The 17,058-nt window shown below is 58.4% G+C and overlaps 1 protein-coding gene across 5 annotated transcripts in view; it reads left to right on the forward strand.

Annotated features, from left to right (window-relative positions):
• ITGB4 (integrin subunit beta 4) overlaps nucleotides 1–17,058 on the forward strand; it is a 28,603-nt gene that overhangs the window by 10,824 nt on the left and 721 nt on the right. For 2 of the 5 annotated variants that reach the window (XM_033089826.1, XM_033089827.1), the window contains exons 14-39: nucleotides 428–531; nucleotides 652–750; nucleotides 927–1,056; nucleotides 1,670–1,792; nucleotides 1,886–1,992; nucleotides 2,702–2,735; nucleotides 2,902–3,093; nucleotides 3,368–3,471; nucleotides 3,776–3,834; nucleotides 3,918–3,941; nucleotides 4,906–5,054; nucleotides 5,132–5,311; nucleotides 6,008–6,156; nucleotides 8,348–8,552; nucleotides 9,322–9,479; nucleotides 9,889–10,069; nucleotides 10,202–10,339; nucleotides 12,133–12,315; nucleotides 12,404–12,535; nucleotides 13,763–13,993; nucleotides 14,649–14,879; nucleotides 15,031–15,189; nucleotides 15,621–15,770; nucleotides 16,353–16,541; nucleotides 16,627–16,782; nucleotides 16,866–17,030. In XM_033089826.1, coding sequence (XP_032945717.1) covers nucleotides 428–531; nucleotides 652–750; nucleotides 927–1,056; nucleotides 1,670–1,792; nucleotides 1,886–1,992; nucleotides 2,702–2,735; nucleotides 2,902–3,093; nucleotides 3,368–3,471; nucleotides 3,776–3,834; nucleotides 3,918–3,941; nucleotides 4,906–5,054; nucleotides 5,132–5,311; nucleotides 6,008–6,156; nucleotides 8,348–8,552; nucleotides 9,322–9,479; nucleotides 9,889–10,069; nucleotides 10,202–10,339; nucleotides 12,133–12,315; nucleotides 12,404–12,535; nucleotides 13,763–13,993; nucleotides 14,649–14,879; nucleotides 15,031–15,189; nucleotides 15,621–15,770; nucleotides 16,353–16,541; nucleotides 16,627–16,782; nucleotides 16,866–17,030 — 3,732 coding nt within the window. The remainder of the gene's footprint in view (nucleotides 1–427; nucleotides 532–651; nucleotides 751–926; nucleotides 1,057–1,669; nucleotides 1,793–1,885; nucleotides 1,993–2,701; nucleotides 2,736–2,901; nucleotides 3,094–3,367; nucleotides 3,472–3,775; nucleotides 3,835–3,917; nucleotides 3,942–4,905; nucleotides 5,055–5,131; nucleotides 5,312–6,007; nucleotides 6,157–8,347; nucleotides 8,553–9,321; nucleotides 9,480–9,888; nucleotides 10,070–10,201; nucleotides 10,340–12,132; nucleotides 12,316–12,403; nucleotides 12,536–13,762; nucleotides 13,994–14,648; nucleotides 14,880–15,030; nucleotides 15,190–15,620; nucleotides 15,771–16,352; nucleotides 16,542–16,626; nucleotides 16,783–16,865; nucleotides 17,031–17,058) is intronic. The other 3 variants (XM_033089828.1, XM_033089829.1, XM_033089830.1) reach the window with 3 other exon arrangements.

Consider the following 17,058-nt stretch of genomic DNA (forward strand, 5'->3'; position numbering starts at 1 on the left):
TAAACTCACTTATGAAATCTAATAATTTACCTGGAGATTTTTCTTGATATTTTGTGACATGTTCTTGATACTTGCAAATAATGACAGTTTTAATTCTTACTTTCCAGTCCTCCTGTGTTTTATTTCTTTTTCTTACCTTATTACATTGGCCAAGACTCACTAGTGGTTCTTAAACAGGGGAGCCACATGACTGGATTTGTGTTTTGAGATGGTCACTCTGGCTGCAGAGAGGAAAGTAGAAGGTGGGATGGAGTGGGGACAGGTGGAGGGAAGGAAATGCCAAGAAATAGAGGAAGCGATGGCTCTGCCCCTGGCTGGAGACACCCCAGCTCCCGAGGCTCAGCTCCCCACGCCCTCCCGGCAGGTGCGCAGCCTGGACTGCAGGTCTGAATGAGCTCTCCTCTCCTGTTCCTCCTCTTCTCTGCAGACCGGGGACGCTGCTCCATGGGCCAGTGTGTGTGTGAGCCTGGCTGGACGGGCTTGAGCTGTGACTGTCCTCTCAGCAATGCTACCTGCATCGACAGCAATGGGGTAGGTCTGGGCGTGAGGCAGGCAGTACGCGGTGGCAGAGGGCGCCCCAGTCAGGATCACCTACCTTCTCAGGCAGGGATGGGGGTGCAGCTAGCTCACTCGAGCTTCTTCTTGCTTTAGGGCATCTGTAATGGGCGTGGCCACTGCAAGTGTGGCCGCTGCCAATGCAACCAGCAGTCCCTTTACACGGACACTATCTGCGAGATCAACTACTCGGCGGTGAGACCAGGATGGCTGGGGCGTGGGCATGGGAACCCTGGGCACAGGGCGAGGTGGACAGGAGGGAATGAGCCTGGTGCCACAGGAGCGAGCTGGGCAAGGGTGTGAGGTTGGGGGAGTGGGCCTGACAGAGGCCCACCCAGCACAGTGCCCGTCTGTCCCTCCTCTCCCACCAGGTCCGTCTGGGCCTCTGTGAGGACCTGCGCTCCTGCGTGCAGTGCCAGGCCTGGGGCACTGGTGAGAAGAAGGGGCGCACATGCGAGGAGTGCAGTTTCAAGGTCAAGGTGGTGGATGAGCTTAAGAAAGGTATGGATCAGGCGCCAAGGCCCAGGGGTGCTGAGAGCCTAGGCAGGAGGGAATCCAGGAAGGTAGGGGTGTCTCTCACATGGGCAGGGGGTATAGAGCAGGGCAGGCAGCTCGTAATCCAAGTTAAGAAAGATAACGCAGTCCAGACAGAGGTTCTAGACCTGGGAGGGGTCACAGAATCCAGGCAGGGGGCACATGGTGTGGCTGGGGCACACAGACCTGGGCAGAGGGCACAGCTGATTATGGACCAAAGAGTCTGGGGTGGGGGCACCAGGCTTGGGGACATAGCTGGGCAGGGACAGGAAAGGGGCACATACTTGGGCCATGAGGCTACACAGCCTCCTCTCTTCTAGGTCAGATCAATTTTCTAGAAGCCCAGCTCCTGAGTGATGCTCAGGAAGCGTGGGGGCGGGGGGCACAGGTTTGCAGCCTTTGAGCTCCTGGGCGGGGCGGGGCAGGGCCCATCCCTGTGTCAAGGGACTTGCATTCTTCCCCAGGGAGGTGCCTCCTGTCCTGCAGTGGGTGGGGTGGGCCCCAGAGGAGGGGACACCTCACCGGGCCCTGGGGTGCTGCGGGGTGTGGGGACTGCCCCGTTGACTGTCTGTGGGTTCAGCGGAGGAGGTGGTGGAGTACTGCTCCTTCCGGGATGAGGACGACGACTGCAACTACAGCTACACCGTGGAGGGTGATGGCGCGCCCGGGCCCAACAGCACCGTCCTCGTGCACAGGAAGAAGGGTGAGCTGGTGGCCCGTGGCCGGTGTGGGGGCCGCTCAGACCCTGGGGGGGATTGGGCATGGCCTTCCTCCTGCTCTCCCTCTTCCCTCCTAGACTGCCCTCCCGCCTCCTTCTGGTGGCTCATCCCCCTGCTCATCTTCCTGCTGCTGCTCCTGGCACTGCTGCTCCTGCTCTGCTGGAAGTACTGTGCCTGCTGCAAGGTGACAGCTCCCCCAAGGTCCCCACCACAGTCCCCCACCTCCCCACCAGGGTCCCCGTAGGTGGCAGAGGCCAGGCAAATCCACATCTTCTGCCCAGCTCTAGTGCCTTCCCCACCCCAGCCCCTCACCTCTGCCAACCATGAGCGAGCGGCTGGCTACCTGGGAGCACCTAGCCTGGCGTGAACCACACGCAAAGGGCCATGGGAGCCAACAGGGAAGGAAGGACACAGGAAAGCATGGAGGGGGGCATTGCATGGGCAGAAGCATCGCTCTGTAGTAACCTCCAGCATTGAGGGATATTAGCATGTGTTGCAGAGAAAGAGGTCTGTGATCAAATACATTTGATCTCCGGACTTCTGCAGGACTTCTCAGAGCCTTTGATCTACTTGTATGCATAGTGAAACTATAAGAGGAGCATGGGGAATGCAGTGCTTCTCAAATGGGTTTGATCACAGAACCTTTACAAAGCATCTGGCAGGACCGACCGTGCATCCCACGGCACAAATTTTGGGAACCCTCTGTGCCCATCACCCTCTTACCCACCCTGTTTGCCCCACACCTGGATCCTTACAAGTGCCTGGATATCCTGGTGTCTGGGGGAGGCACTGTGGCTTCTCTGGACCATTGGAGTGGGTAGGGGTGCTGACTGGAGGGGCTTACCTGGACTGGGAGGCTGTCCCAGCCCTCATCCTCACCTCTTGTCCCCTAGGCCTGCCTGGCACTTCTCCCTTGCTGTAACCGAGGTATGGGCCCAGCATTGGCAGAGGTGGTGAGGCTCTGATCACTCTTTCCCCCAGTTAGGGTGGAGGGGAAGTGAGGGCTGAGTCTGGAATTGAGGCGGGAGGCCCCGGGGTCCCACCTGAAGGGGTGTGGCTGGGAGGGCCCCATGCTGAGAACCCTGTCCCACAGGTCACATGGTGGGCTTCAAGGAAGACCACTACATGCTGCGGGAGAACCTGATGGCCTCGGACCACCTGGACACGCCCATGCTGCGCAGTGGGAACCTCAAGGGGCGTGACACGGTCCGCTGGAAGATCACCAACAACGTGCAGCGGCCTGGCTTTGCCACTCACGCTGCCAGCACCAACCCGACAGAGCTGGGTGAGGGCCAGGGCTGGGCACTGCGGTCTTGGCGGTGCCCTTGGGGCCTTGGGCATGCTCACTGCTGTTCCATCTTCTGGGATCACACCGTTTCTATTTTCTCTGGGTGTTGGGTGCAGGCACAGGTCTGGCCACCTTCTGTCTTACCTGATGGCTACAGGCCTCAGGTCCCCAGCCAGCTGCTTGTCCCCCATCCTAGCATGGCTCCTGGAGGGGGCTTCCGTGGTGACCGCTGTGCAGGGGCCTGACCACCCCCATCCCTGCCTGCCTTTAGTGCCCTATGGGCTGTCCCTGCGCCTCGCCCGCCTTTGCACCGAGAACCTGCTGAAGCCTGACACTCGAGAATGTGACCAGCTGCGCCAGGAGGTGGAGGAGAATGTAAGGGCCAAAGAAGCCGTTCCCCGGGCAGCCGGCATCTCTGGGCACGGGTGTGATACCAGTGGGTGGGAAAGTAATGGGAAAGCAGCTGCGGAACCTGGGTTTTCCGGGTAGGAAAGAGGCGCATCCTTGGACTTGTGCCTGGCATGGAGTCGTCCTGGGACCTGTTCCCTGTGAATGTTTCCTGAAGGGGACGAGGCCATGGGCATGCCCCCAGCCAACCCTGAGGGGTCCTCTGGGCCTGGATGGCTCTGGGTAGAGGCTCACCCAGGGCCCCGTTTCATGACCCTCCCTTGCCTGGCAGCTGAACGAGGTGTACAGACAGATCACAGGCGCACACAAGCTCCAGCAGACTAAGTTCCGGTAGGTCCTGGGTGCCCGGGATTGTGTGGGGGAGCTGCCCCAGGGACCGTCTGGCTCACGGGCCCCTCTTTGTGTCCCCACAGGCAGCAGCCCAATGCCGGGAAAAAGTGAGTTGAAGACACACAGGTTGGACAGCCCCAGCCTCAGCCACCTGCCCCATCTGCCCCCTACTCCACCCCCTCCTGCCCCATCTGCAAACCCTGGGAAGGGAGGGCCACATGTGTCTATCACGGGTATAGGACCTCCATTCAAGAAACAGTGATGTGACGCCCTCACTATGAGCCAGCCCCTGTACAAACAGGGAGACCACAGGGACCCGAACAGACGACCCAGGATCAGGGTGGCCCTGTGCCTGGCTCCATCCCTCCTCCAGGGTCCAGCAGGTCACACACCGCTTTCAGTTCCTACCCTGAGTCCTGGCCCTTCAGGGGGAGAGTGAGTGGGGCCTCCGTGCGCAGAGGACAGAACCATGCCATAACGAGTACAGCTCTCACTGAGCTCGCCACTGTCAGTAAGAGCCATGGAGAACGGCATCTAGAGGGCTGACGCTAGGCCAGGCCTTGTTCTCAGGGCTTCACGTGCATGGCTCTCTTATCAACCTTCTCATCAACCCAGTGAGGGAGGTGCCATGGCTGTTCCCGTTTTATAAATGAGGAAGCCACGGCTCAGAGAGCTGAAGTGACTTGCTCAAGGTTACCTGACCAAGATATAGGGCCAGGATTTGAACCCAGACCGTCTGGTTCAGCACCCACACCCTTCGTCTTTGCTGTCTTACATCTACTCCTTGTATCCCCAGCCCTTCTCGGTAAGGTGGGTGAAGGTAGCCCATTTCACAGATGAGGACACTGAGGCTCAGGGGGGTGCAGGGGCTTGCCTGAGGCCACAGGGTAAGGTGGTAGGACCAGCATGGGCCTCCGTGACTGCCTGGTTCTGAAGACCATGCACTTTTTACTGCCCTGCATCTTGTCCCTTGATGGGGAGAGGACAGGCCAGAGGTGGATAGGGACGAGTGCCAGCCTTCCAGCCAGCCTGACACCTCCCCACCTGCCCCGCCCCCCACCCCCACCCCAGGCAGGACCACACCATCGTGGACACAGTGCTGATGGCACCACGCTCGGCCAAGCAGCCCTTGCTGAAGCTGACAGAGAAGCATGTGGCACAGGGGACCTTCCATGAGCTCAAGGTGGCCCCCGGCTACTATACCCTCATTTCGGACCAAGGTAGGTGGGTAGGCTCCCCGCGTGGCACCCCATGTGGCCAATGCCCCACGTCTGACCACCTCCCAACGCCCACCCAGACGCCCGGGGCATGGTGGAGTTCCAGGAGGGCGTGGAGCTGGTGGACGTGCGGGTGCCCCTCTTTATCCGGCCTGAGGATGACGATGAGAAGCAGCTGCTGGTAGAGGCCATCGATGTGCCCATGGGCACTGCCACCCTTGGCCGCCGCCTGGTAAACATCACCATCATTAAGGAGCAAGGTCAGTCAGGGTGGGGGAGCAGGGGGCACAAAAGGGGCTCTGGGGCCCCTCGCTCCTCCAGGGATCCAAGTGGAAGTGGGGCCTGACTATGTGGCTTAGGCAGGTCACTTAACCTCTCTGAGCCTTGGTTTCTCCATCTGTAAAATGCGTATCAGGCTCTTGTGAGGCGTACGTGGCTGTACTGCTCTGCACACTGCCTGGTACCAAGGACTCCATGTGGCAGCTTCTGTTATAATCACAGGGTGCCAGGTCCTTCTGGAGCCAACCCACATCCTTCCCTGAGCTCACCTTCATGGCCGTTGAACTGAGGGGATTGAACGGCCCTCCTTAGGGTGCCAGGACAATCAGAGCAGGAAGGAACTGGGGGTTCATTTTGTCTGAACCTATCTATAGGGTAGGCAAGGCGTTGCACCATGGACACCCCAGCTGCCCTCCCTACCTGCTCCTTGGACTCAGGGCCCCCTCTCGGGTTGTACCCCTGACTAGCCTCCTTTCTCTGCCCTGACACTGTTCCAGGCCCCTGAACTTTTTCTGGAAGAATTATCCATCCCTTTCCTCTGCCCTGCCCAGAGAGTGGTGGGGTGAGGGTGACAAGCCAACTCCTGCGTTCTGGGCTGGACTGGGCCGGAGGGAGGGAGGGAGTTGAGCAGGGACGGAGGCTAGGACCCTACTGACTGTTGCCCCGGCCCCCTGCAGCCAGCGGGATAGTGTCCTTTGAGCAGTCCGAGTATTTGGTCAGTGGCGAGGAGCAAGTAGCCCGCATTCCCATTGTCCGACGCATCCTGGACAACGGCAAGTCCCAGGTCTCCTACCGTACGCAAGACAACACCGCAAAGGGCAACCGGGTAAGGCTCCAGCACAGGGCTGGAAGCACATCCCAGGGGCCCCGTGGGAGCAGGACATGGCAGCTGCCTGAGTCCTGGATGCTGGTGGCGGCTCTAGCTGGCCTCCCAAGGACATGTCCACCTGTGCCTCCCTCCCCGTGGCAGGGGTGTCTTGCTCACCAAAAGTGCCAGGGACACCCTGGGTGCCCCATCGCTGCCAGGGACTGAGGCCAGAGACATGTCCAGACCACTCATGTCCCCATTCCAACAAACCCTTCATAGAGAAATGTACTCTCCCTTCTACCCCAGTCTGGGGGCTTTGGGCTTCTTGAGGTGGGATCGCAGCCCCCATGTGCCCAGGGAGATGCCCCAACAGCTGTCACTGTTTTCCTGGCAGGCCCTACCTGGCCCAGGCTCACAGTTAGCCTTTCAGGGCAGAGGGTGATGTCCGCCTGGGCCGGTGTCCCCTTTATCACTGGGTCTGTCTCAGGGAGCAGCCAAATCCAGGTGGTGGATGTGCTTGGTTCAGCTTACAAGTTTGTTTGCCTGTTTTTCTGAATTTATTACCAACATTTAAAAACTAAAACTATTCATATAAAAAATTCACTCGAAAAGTAATAAAGTCTAGTCTCACCGAGCCCACAGGCCCCTTCAGCAAACACAGAAGAAAGCATGGGCCCAGCAGGCCCGAGCAGTTGGCCCTACCTGAGTCTTCTTTATACTGGTATGAAAGCTCTCATTACTGCTCCAATACTCCCAATAAAAATTCCAAAGAAGAATTTTATGTCCAGAAATTTCACTGAATGGGCCCTGTTATACGAGAGAGTCTGGCTATCCTATTATGCTTTTATAAAGATGCTTTGGTGGTATTTAACAATTTTTAAAATATTTTTATTATTTCCCAACTTTTTATTTTGAGAAACTTCAAACCTACTGAAAAATGGAGAAACTAATCAAAGTAGCACCCATTTACCCTTTACGTAGCTTCACCAATTGTTAATATTTGATTTTTCTCTATATATGGATGTAGGTATACATGCATGATATAGATACAGATATATCTGTAGATCTATAGCTCTAAATCTATGACTGTAGAGAGAAAGGGAGAGAGTTTTATTTAGTTCTGTTTGCTGAACTATTCAGAGTTGTAGACTCCTGTACATCCTAAACACTTCAACAGGCACCTGCTAACAAGGTCAGTCTACAAAACAACAACATAATCACCAAAGTTAAACTTCACATTGCACTAGTACCTAATAATTAGTCCATATTCAGATCTCCCCATGGCCACATGTCCCGATATGTCCTTGATAGCTTTTTTACCCCCAATCCAGGAGCCAAAGATCAGGCATTGCGTTTTGCTGTCATGTCTTTAGTCTCCTTTAATCCAGAAAAATTCCTTGGCTTTGTCTTTTATGACTTTGACATTTTTGAAGCGCCCCCCCCCGCCCCCAGCCCCACTCCCGTGGCTGCTTTTCTCACACTTGTTGTCTCACTTTCTGGGTTTTGTAGCGTTTGAATTTGCGCGGTGTTAACTACAGGCCTAACTAGCTGTGTCTGGAATTGAAATGTTAGTTTGGAGCGCCACCTAGTGGCTATGTGTGAGAGAAGGATTTCCCACACACACCCCCACGTTTCAGTTGATCCACTGCACACAGGTACACACAGACACTCTCATGCCGGGACACTCAGGGAAGCTCTGGGGCATTGAAAGTAGAAAGCTGGAGCTGATAGAAGTGCCTCACCCAGGAGGCAGGACCTGGGCCTGGCTGGATCCTAGACTTCAGAGCCATAGGGTGGGGGACAGACAGCTCCTCCGGCTCCCAGAGGGGCCTGCAAATCCCAGCTCCCCCAGAATGAGAACCTGCCTGTGTGGGACTCTCCAGATCTGCCGTGCACCCATCTCTCTCTGAGCCTTGGTTCAAATCCCAGCTCCACCACAACTACCTGTGTGAACTTGGGCAAGTTTCTTCACCTCTGTGGGCCTCAGTTCCTCCTCTACAAAATGGGGCCAGTAATAGCTCTGCCTCACGTTGCTGGGAGGATTACATTTGTAAAGTGACACACAGGAGGTGCTATATAAACTTGAACCACTTTGTGTCCACGTGGGCCAGTCTGTGTGTGATGGGCTCTGCAGGGTCCCTGAGGTTGGGTGGAGCGTGTGGCCGTGACTCGTTTCCCCAGGCCTGGTCTGACCCCTGCCCACTCCCAGGACTACATCCCTGCGGAGGGCGAGCTGCTGTTCCAGCCTGGGGAGACCTGGAAGGAACTACAGGTGAAGCTCCTGGAGCTGCAGGAGATGGACTCTCTCCTGCGAGGCCGCCAGACCCGCCGCTTCCACGTCCAACTCAGCAACCCCAAGTTCGGGGCGCGCCTGGGCCAGCCCCACTCGGCCACTGTCATCATCGGGGACCGAGGTGGGCAGAGCGTGGGGTCAGTTTAAGCAGGTGGGGAGGGAGGGCTGGGGCCTTCTCAAAGAAGGCTGCCTGTCTCAGCAAGTAAAAATGCAGAACGCTCAGTTCAATTTTAATTTCAGATAAACAACAAACACATTTGCACTATAAGTATGTCCCGTGCAATATTTGGGATATACTTATACTTTACAAAGTATTTATTGTTTATTTGAAGTTCCAATTGAACTAGGTGTCCTGCATTTTATCTGACACCCGTACTTTCACCCAGAGAGGCTGGGGTCATGCTGTGGCCACGCTGAGGGTGCCGCGAATCCCACCAGTAGGCCTTAGCCCTTTGACTTCAGCCTCAATTTCAACTAAAATGCAGGTGTTTCCGGAAGGGGTGAAACAGTTAGTTCTTATGGGTCCTTAGTCCCCAGTGTGGTGGTGTCCGTGAGCCCACCCCCAGAGGAGACTTGCAGGGGAGATGGGAGAGGCGAGAGGAATCTGGGGGGTGGAGCAATGTCCTCATGTGGAACATGCCAAGAGAGAAAGGGGGCAGACCACCTCCTCATTCCTCCAGAAACCCTCCAGGGCCCTCCACCAAGCTCGGCAGGATGGAGCACCAGTGGAGGCACCAGCCCCGAGGTGTCGGTTGAGTGCTGAGGAAGGATGGAGTCTTGCGTGTTTAACTCGGTCTCTGGCGCCCCCTGGTGGTCACGATGGGTTCCTGCCCCCCTCAAAAGAGGGGTTCTCTGAGCTGGCTGTCCTACCCTGACTTGCCCCACTACAGATGAGTTGGACAAGAACTTCACAGGCCAGACCCTGTCACCAATCCCACACGCTCGCGGTGACCTGAGTGCCCCACAGAACCCCAATGCCAAGGCTGCAGGCTCCCGGAAGATTCACTTCAACTGGCTGCCCCCTCCTGGCAAACCGTCAGGGTACAGGGTAAGGTGGGGGGTGATAAAGGTGCTGGATGGTGAGGGCTGGTACCCACTGGGGAGCTGGCCTTTCGAGGCCAGAGGGCCCTGAGGGAGAGCAGGCATACTTGGCCCTAGTGGGCTGAGCACGAGTGGACAGGGGAACCCCCATCTGTCCCCAGGGAATTTTCAGAGGGGAGTTTTCAGATGTTTGCTCTCCTTCCTGGAATGTGACCCCTCCCTCCACCCAGGAGACTCCCCTGTCCCCCTTACTGTGCCCAACCCCTACTGTGTGAACTTGGCTGGTCACTCAACCTTTTGCAGCCTCCATGTCTCATCTGTGCAAAAGGGGACAATAAGGACAGGAGGTCAGTGGAGGGACAGACAGCTCTGGTGTTTGCCCACTCCCTGTTGACCAGTCCCTCCCCTGGGAGCAGGTAAAGTACTGGATCCAGGGTGACTCTGAATCCGAAGCCCACCTGCTTGACAGCAAGGTGCCCTCGGTGGAGCTCACCAACCTGTACCCATATTGCGACTATGAGATGAAGGTGTGTGCCTATGGAGCACAGGGCGAGGGCCCCTACAGCTCCCTGGTGTCCTGCCGCACCCACCAGGAAGGTGAGGCCTCCCATGACCACCCATCTGTCTCCCAGCTACCCTGATGCCAGTGTGCCTAGCCCTGCCCCCTACCTCCCAGAACTCCACCCTCTCTCTGCCACTGACAGTTCTCTTCCTGCACCCCCATCTCAGTACCCAGTGAGCCGGGGCGTCTGGCTTTCAACGTTGTCTCCTCCACCGTGACCCAGGTGAGCTGGGCTGAGCCAGCGGAGACCAACGGCGAGATCACAGCCTATGAGGTGTGCTACGGCCTGGTCAATGAGGACAACCGTAAGAACCTGCATCCCTCCTTCAGCCTGGAAGGGGAGGGAGGCCACATTGTCCGGTCAGGGGATGAGCCCCACACGTCTGGTTGCCTGAGGCATCGTTAGGCTCGTGGGCCGGTTTGGGCCAGGTTGCGTTCCAAGGCCAGACTTCTAGGGCCCGTGCAGCTGGAAGGCCTGAGGTTATGCATGTGCATTGGGGTCACATGTGCAATGGGGTACCTTCCCATACAGGTAACCAGAGTGGCTCATTGTTACGCTGTTCTCTTAGAGCCAGAGTAGAGTTGCCAATTGAACGAAAGCAGAGGACACCCTGAATTTCAGATAAACAATTTTTTTTAGTACATTTCATGCCATGTTTTATCCGGCAGCCCTAGACCAGAGCACCTGGCAGAACTGTTATTTCTCCCCAGTCCTGGAAGGGAGGGAAGGGTAGGTGGCCCCTGCCAATTGTCAAGATGAGAAAGTATTGGAAGGAAGTTGGTCCCTTCTTACCTGGTGCAGGAACCTCCTCCTCGCACCCTCACCTCTGCTTGCTTAGTCCCAGGATGGAGAGCTCACCACCCTCATACAACCCTATGGCCCCTCAGTGGGTCAGGCTCAGCACTCCCAGGTCGTCCAGCAGGGCAGAGGGCTTTCGACTAGCCAGGCAAAGCAAGCACAACATTCTCAGCGGCGACATCACGTCCTTGGCTCATTCCAATTTTACATCACCTGGTCTATGCATGGGCCACTATTGGGACATCAGTGACCCTACCTTTAATCCCAGGAGTGACACATATCCCAATGAAAGTTCATCCCTGATGGTTTGAACCGTGACTTCAGCCTTCCCGGGCCAAGGGCAGCAACACTTTGGTGTCCTCTTCCCTTCTCCCACTAGATGACAGAGATGGTAAGGGGTGGGTTAAGGGCAGCCCCCATCTCGCAGTAAGAGATCCCCCCCAGGCTGACAGACCTCCATCACCAATTCTTTTGAGCACAGTCATTTTCTGGGGGTGGACATCAAGCTTATCGGGTGTCATTTTCCAGAACCCTCCTTTGGATCTCTTTGGAAACTGGGACGTTTTCTGGTCTCCCAGGTCTCCCAGTCTTTCAATATGGCAAAGCCCATCTCATCCTATCTGGGCCCAGGGACTGTAAACCGCTCAGAGCAGCTGGGGGTGTCTTCCTCCTTCCTCCCAGGGCTGTGTGTCCACTCTCCTAGGTGTGAGTGGAAAAGAGCTGCTTGGCCTTCACTCTTTGCTAATGTGACCCGGTGGCCCTCCTGCATCACCTCCACTCTGCCCTGACACTCGTAAGCGCTCACAAGCCTCGGCCGTTCCTGAAATACAGTTCCCCTGTGCTTTGCCATGTGACCACAGGACAGCTGGATGAGACAGTTCTCATGTCTCCACCTTCACTTTCTCAACAGAACATCTGAGTTTGGTTGTGGATAGTGAAGCATAGGCCACGAGAGTGCCCTTGCCACTGGAGCAAGCCTCTCCCAGAGGCACCTTAGACACAGGACCATTTACCAATCAGTAGAGGTGACACTGGGGCCACCTGGAGTCTAGTCCTGGCTCTGCCACTTAACTTAGCCATGAGCCCTTTGGAGAGTTGGTGACACTTCTCTTTATCAGTCACGCCCAGGTTCTCAGGGCTTGGCAGGCTGCAGGATTTCAATAGCTGCTCGCTCCCTGCCTTGTTCCCCTGACCCCCCTGGGTGCCATTCAGGGGCTGAGCGGCAGTCCTAAGTCGGAGGCAGGGCTGGGACCAGGCCAGAACCTGGATCACTGCTCTGAAGCACTCTCCTTGCCCCAGGACCCATCGGGCCCATGAAGAAGGTGCTGGTGGACGGGCCCAAGAGGCGAATGCTGCTCATTGAGAACCTGCGGGAGTCCCAGCCGTACCGCTACACAGTGAAAGCGCGCAACGGGGCAGGCTGGGGGCCCGAGAGGGAGGCCATCATCAACCTGGCCACCCAGCCCAAGCGGCCCATGTCCAGTGAGTGGTGGGCGGGGAGACTCGGGGCAGACAGGGAGGACAGGAGGCCGAGGCTGGGGCCCTGGCTCACCCCTGCCCACCCCTGCAGTCCCCATCATCCCGGACATCCCCATTGTGGACGCCCAGAGTGGGGGAGACTACGAAAGCTTCCTCATGTACAGTGATGACGTTCTGCGCTCTCCAGCTGGCAGCCAGAGGCCTAGCGTCTCTGACGACACAGGTGAGTGGGTTTGGATCCCCAAGAGGCAGGTGTGGGTCCTGGGTAGGGAGTGGGGCTGTCACTGGTGTCCAGAGAGAACAAAGGGGCCAGTGACCATTGGGCATGAAGGTAAAGACTAAAAGTCCCCTCCCAGCCCCAGACACTGTGCTGGTTCTGGATACACAGGGGACAAAGCCTACATGGCACACATGCAATCATGGACATATCTGTGCATGAGGACAGGGAGACAGACATGTGCTGGGGGCACATGGCTCACAGGTTCGTGCACGCGTGCGCGGGCTCATGTCCATGAGCCCATGTGGAGACAGCGTTTGACCGGAAGGCTCAACAGCTGTGCCATGGGGTCAGGATCCGCAGGCTGCCTCCCAGGGGCAGGGCTACGTGGGAGGAGGCAGGCATGGCCCACGAGCCCCAGAGCAGCCACTGGCCGTTCCTCCTCCCTCTGCGACTCCCGGCATGATGTGACTCTGCCCCTCCGGGCCCCCTCCCTGCAAAGAGTGCTTGCAAGGGACTCCCAGCTACTCAGTTTTAGCTCCACTGTGGGAATTCGGAGGAAGTGCTCACTGGCTCTGCCTGTTTTCTGATCTGTAAAATGGATGCCAGTCACACAATGCCAGGAGTGAAAAGCTTCCAGGATCTGTATTTTTTTTCCCATCCTTGTCTATGCCTTAGGCCATGGTGAACACACACCTGCCCTCACAGGGCTGAGCCTGGGCTTAAGGAACCCAAGTCCAAGGGTCTTGAGGAGTTTGAGGGTCTGAGGTAAAGAGCGGCTGGTATGACTCAGGTGCCCCAGCTCAGCTGCTACGCACATCACCTGTGATGCACTCTGGCTTCTGGAACTGTCCCTGGGCGGCAGGCGCGGGAGAGCTCACTTTCTCCATTACACAGACGGGAAACTGAGGCTCAGAGCAGGGAGCCCTCACAGCTGGTGATAGAGCCAGGGCTACACCTGGTCTCCTGGCTGCTCCAGGAGTCCTTCCTCACCAGCTGTCCTTCAGGCTGCACTGGCTCAACTGGGGGGCTCTTCTGCGCGCAGGCTGAGGGTCTCGCCTGTCGCCGAGTGCCCGGTCCCTGCAGTGCACCCCTTGCCGCCCCCCCACCTGGATCTCTCAGCCCAAGGACGGCTCACGTCGTCGTAGTGCCGCCGGCCTCCGCCCCGCCGGGCCCCGCCCGCAGCCTCCCGCAGCCGCCGGCGGTGCCAATGCGCCCTTCGTTGTTCCCAAGGCAGCGGCTGGAAGTTCGAGCCCCTTTTGGGGGAGGAGCTGGACCTACGGCGCATCACGTGGCGGCTGCCCCCGGAGCTCATCCCGCGCCTGTCGGCCAGCAGCGGGCGCTCCTCCGACGCCATCGAGCCGACCCGCAGTCCCCCGGACGACAGCGCTGACGGGGGCGCGGGGGTAGCAGTGGGGGAGGGAGGCGGCCTGGCCCGCGGTGCTACGCCCGGGCCCCCCGGAGGTGACCGGCCCAGACCGGCGCGCCCTGACCCCGCACCCACCTAGGCTCACTCGTTTGCTGCCCCAGGGTCCCAGCCTGAGCTCACTGTGACTAGGCTGCTCGTTAAGGCCCCCTGCCTGGCCAGAGGACGCACAGTGGTGCGGAGGCAGACCACCTGAGCCAAGGGACCTCCAGGGCAGGCGACTGATCTCTCCCCAAAGCAGGACTGCCCCTGGGGGCAGTAACCTCCATTACGATGCCTGCCCAGCTGGGCGCATACAACTTCGTGAGTCTGTTGTGTCTAGCGGGCAGGCCCTGCCTGCTACCCAAGGAGATCCCTCAAAGAGCTCAGGGGACCCGAGGGCAGGCATTTGGGTTCTCCCCAAGGCAGGGCTGACTGCAAGGGCAGTGAGTCTCCAGCTGGGGTCAGAGGTATTTGAACTGTACATAGTGGCTGCCAGGCCAGAGGATGTGAGCTGCAGAAGCCTGTGTGGCCCCTTGGACTCCTCTAGGGGCGTTGGGCCTGTCTCTGGTGGGCTGAGGGAGGCTGATTGCATTTATGCCACAGCCCCTAGAGGGTAGGAAATCCCGGAATTCCCAGGGCCACAGCCTGCCTGCCCCGAGGGGCTCCGGGTCTGGTACTGGCCTGTCCAGGTAACCCTGCTCTCCCCTACAGAGCACTTGGTAAACGGGCGGATGGACTTTGCTTTCCCGGGCAGCGCCAACTCCCTACACAGGATGACCACAGCCAACGCAGCCTATGGCACCCACCTGAGCCCGCACCTGGCCCACCGAGTGCTGAGCACGTCCTCCACCCTCACGCGGGACTACCACTCGCTGACCCGCACAGAACACTCGGGCACGCTGCCCAGGGACTACTCCACCCTCACCTCCCTCTCCTCCCACAGTGAGTACCCACCACCCACTCTGCCTCTCCCGCTGACCCTTTCTCTCTTCCAGCTCCTGGAGGCTTGGGCTGCTGGCCCGCCGTCCCCCCTGCCCAGCCTCCCAACACACCCATTTCCTGCCCCCTCAATTCCTGTTTTGTCCCACCCTAGGCCTCCCTCCCATCTGGGAAGACGGGAGGAGCAGGCTTCCGCTGTCCTGGGCCCTGGGGTCCTGGAGTCGGGCTCAGATGAAGGGGTTCCCCCCCTCCAGAGACTCACGAGACTCTATAATACTGGCTGGACAGCCAGCAGCGCCCTCTTGGGGCCCAGGTAGTACAAGGTGGCCATCCAGTGTCTCCACAGCTGTCCTGCTCCATCTGTCATCTATCACCCACTGCAGCCACTGCCCACGACCACCGCCTTCCCTTCCATTCCATCCACATCAGCGCTGACGCCTAATGCAGCCTCTGCCTTTCCAGGGGTGTTGGGCTGGGGTTGGGGCAGGAGGGGCCAGGCCAGCTGAGAAGGGGTGGGGCACTGGCCGACTCATGGTGCTTGCCCTCTCTTGGCACAGGCAGGGCCCATACCTACTCTGAGGAAGTGCGGAGGGTTCTGGGTGGCCTGGCCAGGGTGTTGCAGGTTGAGTGAGCTGCTCCGCTGGTAGTCAGTGTCGATGTGACATCTGAGGGAGGTCAGGCATAGAACTAGGACTCCTGCCCAGGGACCCCTGACTTGGGCTGACTGTGGCCTCCTTTCTCCAGGCTCCCGCTTGGCTGCAGGTGTGCCCAACACACCCACCCGCCTGGTGTTCTCAGCCTTGGGGCCCACATCTCTGAAAGTGAGCTGGCAGGAGCCGCAGTGTGAGCAGGCGCTGCAAGGCTACAGCGTGGAGTACCAGCTGCTGAATGGCGGTGAGACACAGCTGCAGGCAGGCTGTAGGAACGCAACCCTGCAAGGCCTGGCCCCACTTGTGACACACAGGGCCACCCAGCTGTGTGAAGAACCCACCCAAGTCCCTTGGACACTAATGCCCCCCACCCAGCCTCTCTGGGAGGGTCTCACTTCCATGCCCCCCACTGCCCTGCGTTGCCTCCTCTCTCCTGAGTCCTCAGCCATCTCCTGGGCCTCTGTCCAGGTCATTCCCTCTGCTAGATTTTGCCTAACAAGGCCTCACTGGCCTAGGAACCCAGGGCCTCTGCTGTCCTAGGAGATGCCTTTGTGGGAATTGGCCAGTGGCACTTCTCTAGGTACACACACTCGCAGTGGCATGACCTTGGGCCCATAAACGGCCAGAACATAGAACACAGGTGGGACTTCAGGCTCCACTCATCCCTTGTACAGTGTACAACTTAAACATCCAATTATATGATACTAGGCTGAGCCTAAACCACAGCTCAACTTGGGTGGGTGATGCCCAGGTCTTGGTGGCAGCCTGGGGAAAGAGCAGGGGCAGGCAGGGGCAGGAATGATGCTAATCCCTATCCCCTCTCCAGGAGAGGTGCATCGGTTCAACATCCCGAACCCCAGCCAGACTTCAATGGTGGTGGAAGACCTTCTACCCAACCATTCCTATGTGTTCCGTGTGCGGGCCCAGAGTCAGGAAGGCTGGGGTCCAGAGCGAGAGGGTGTCATCACCATTGAATCCCAGGTGCACCCCCAGAGCCCACTCTGCCCCCTACCAGGTGAGTTGCCTCCCCCAGCCCCTATGGCTGTCCCCCAACCCCCCCCCCCCATTTCCCCACTGATACTCCTCTGTGCTGCCCCTAGGCTCCGCCTTCACTCTGAGCACACCCAGTGCCCCAGGCCCACTGGTGTTCACTGCCCTGAGCCCGGATTCGCTGCAGCTGAGTTGGGAGCGGCCACGCAGGCCTGATGGGGATATCCTGGGCTACCTGGTGACCTGTGAGATGGTCCACGGAGGAGGTGCCGCCTGCCACAGGGTCAGGGGTGGCCAGGGGAGGGATAGAGAGGGAGCCACAGAGGCTAAAGGCATCTTCTCTGCCCAGAGCCGGCAACGACATTCCTGGTGGATGGTGACAGCCCTGAGAGCCGGCTGATGGTGCCAGGCCTCAGCGAGAACATTCCCTACAAGTTCAAGGTGCAGGCCAAGACCACCCAAGGCTTCGGGCCAGAGCGTGAGGGTATCATCACCATTGAGTCCCAGGATAGAGGTAAGGTGCCTGGCCCCTGCTTCGCCCC

The sequence above is a fragment of the Rhinolophus ferrumequinum genome, chromosome 21, assembly GCF_004115265.2.
Source record: "Rhinolophus ferrumequinum isolate MPI-CBG mRhiFer1 chromosome 21, mRhiFer1_v1.p, whole genome shotgun sequence".
NCBI lineage: Eukaryota > Metazoa > Chordata > Mammalia > Chiroptera > Rhinolophidae > Rhinolophus > Rhinolophus ferrumequinum.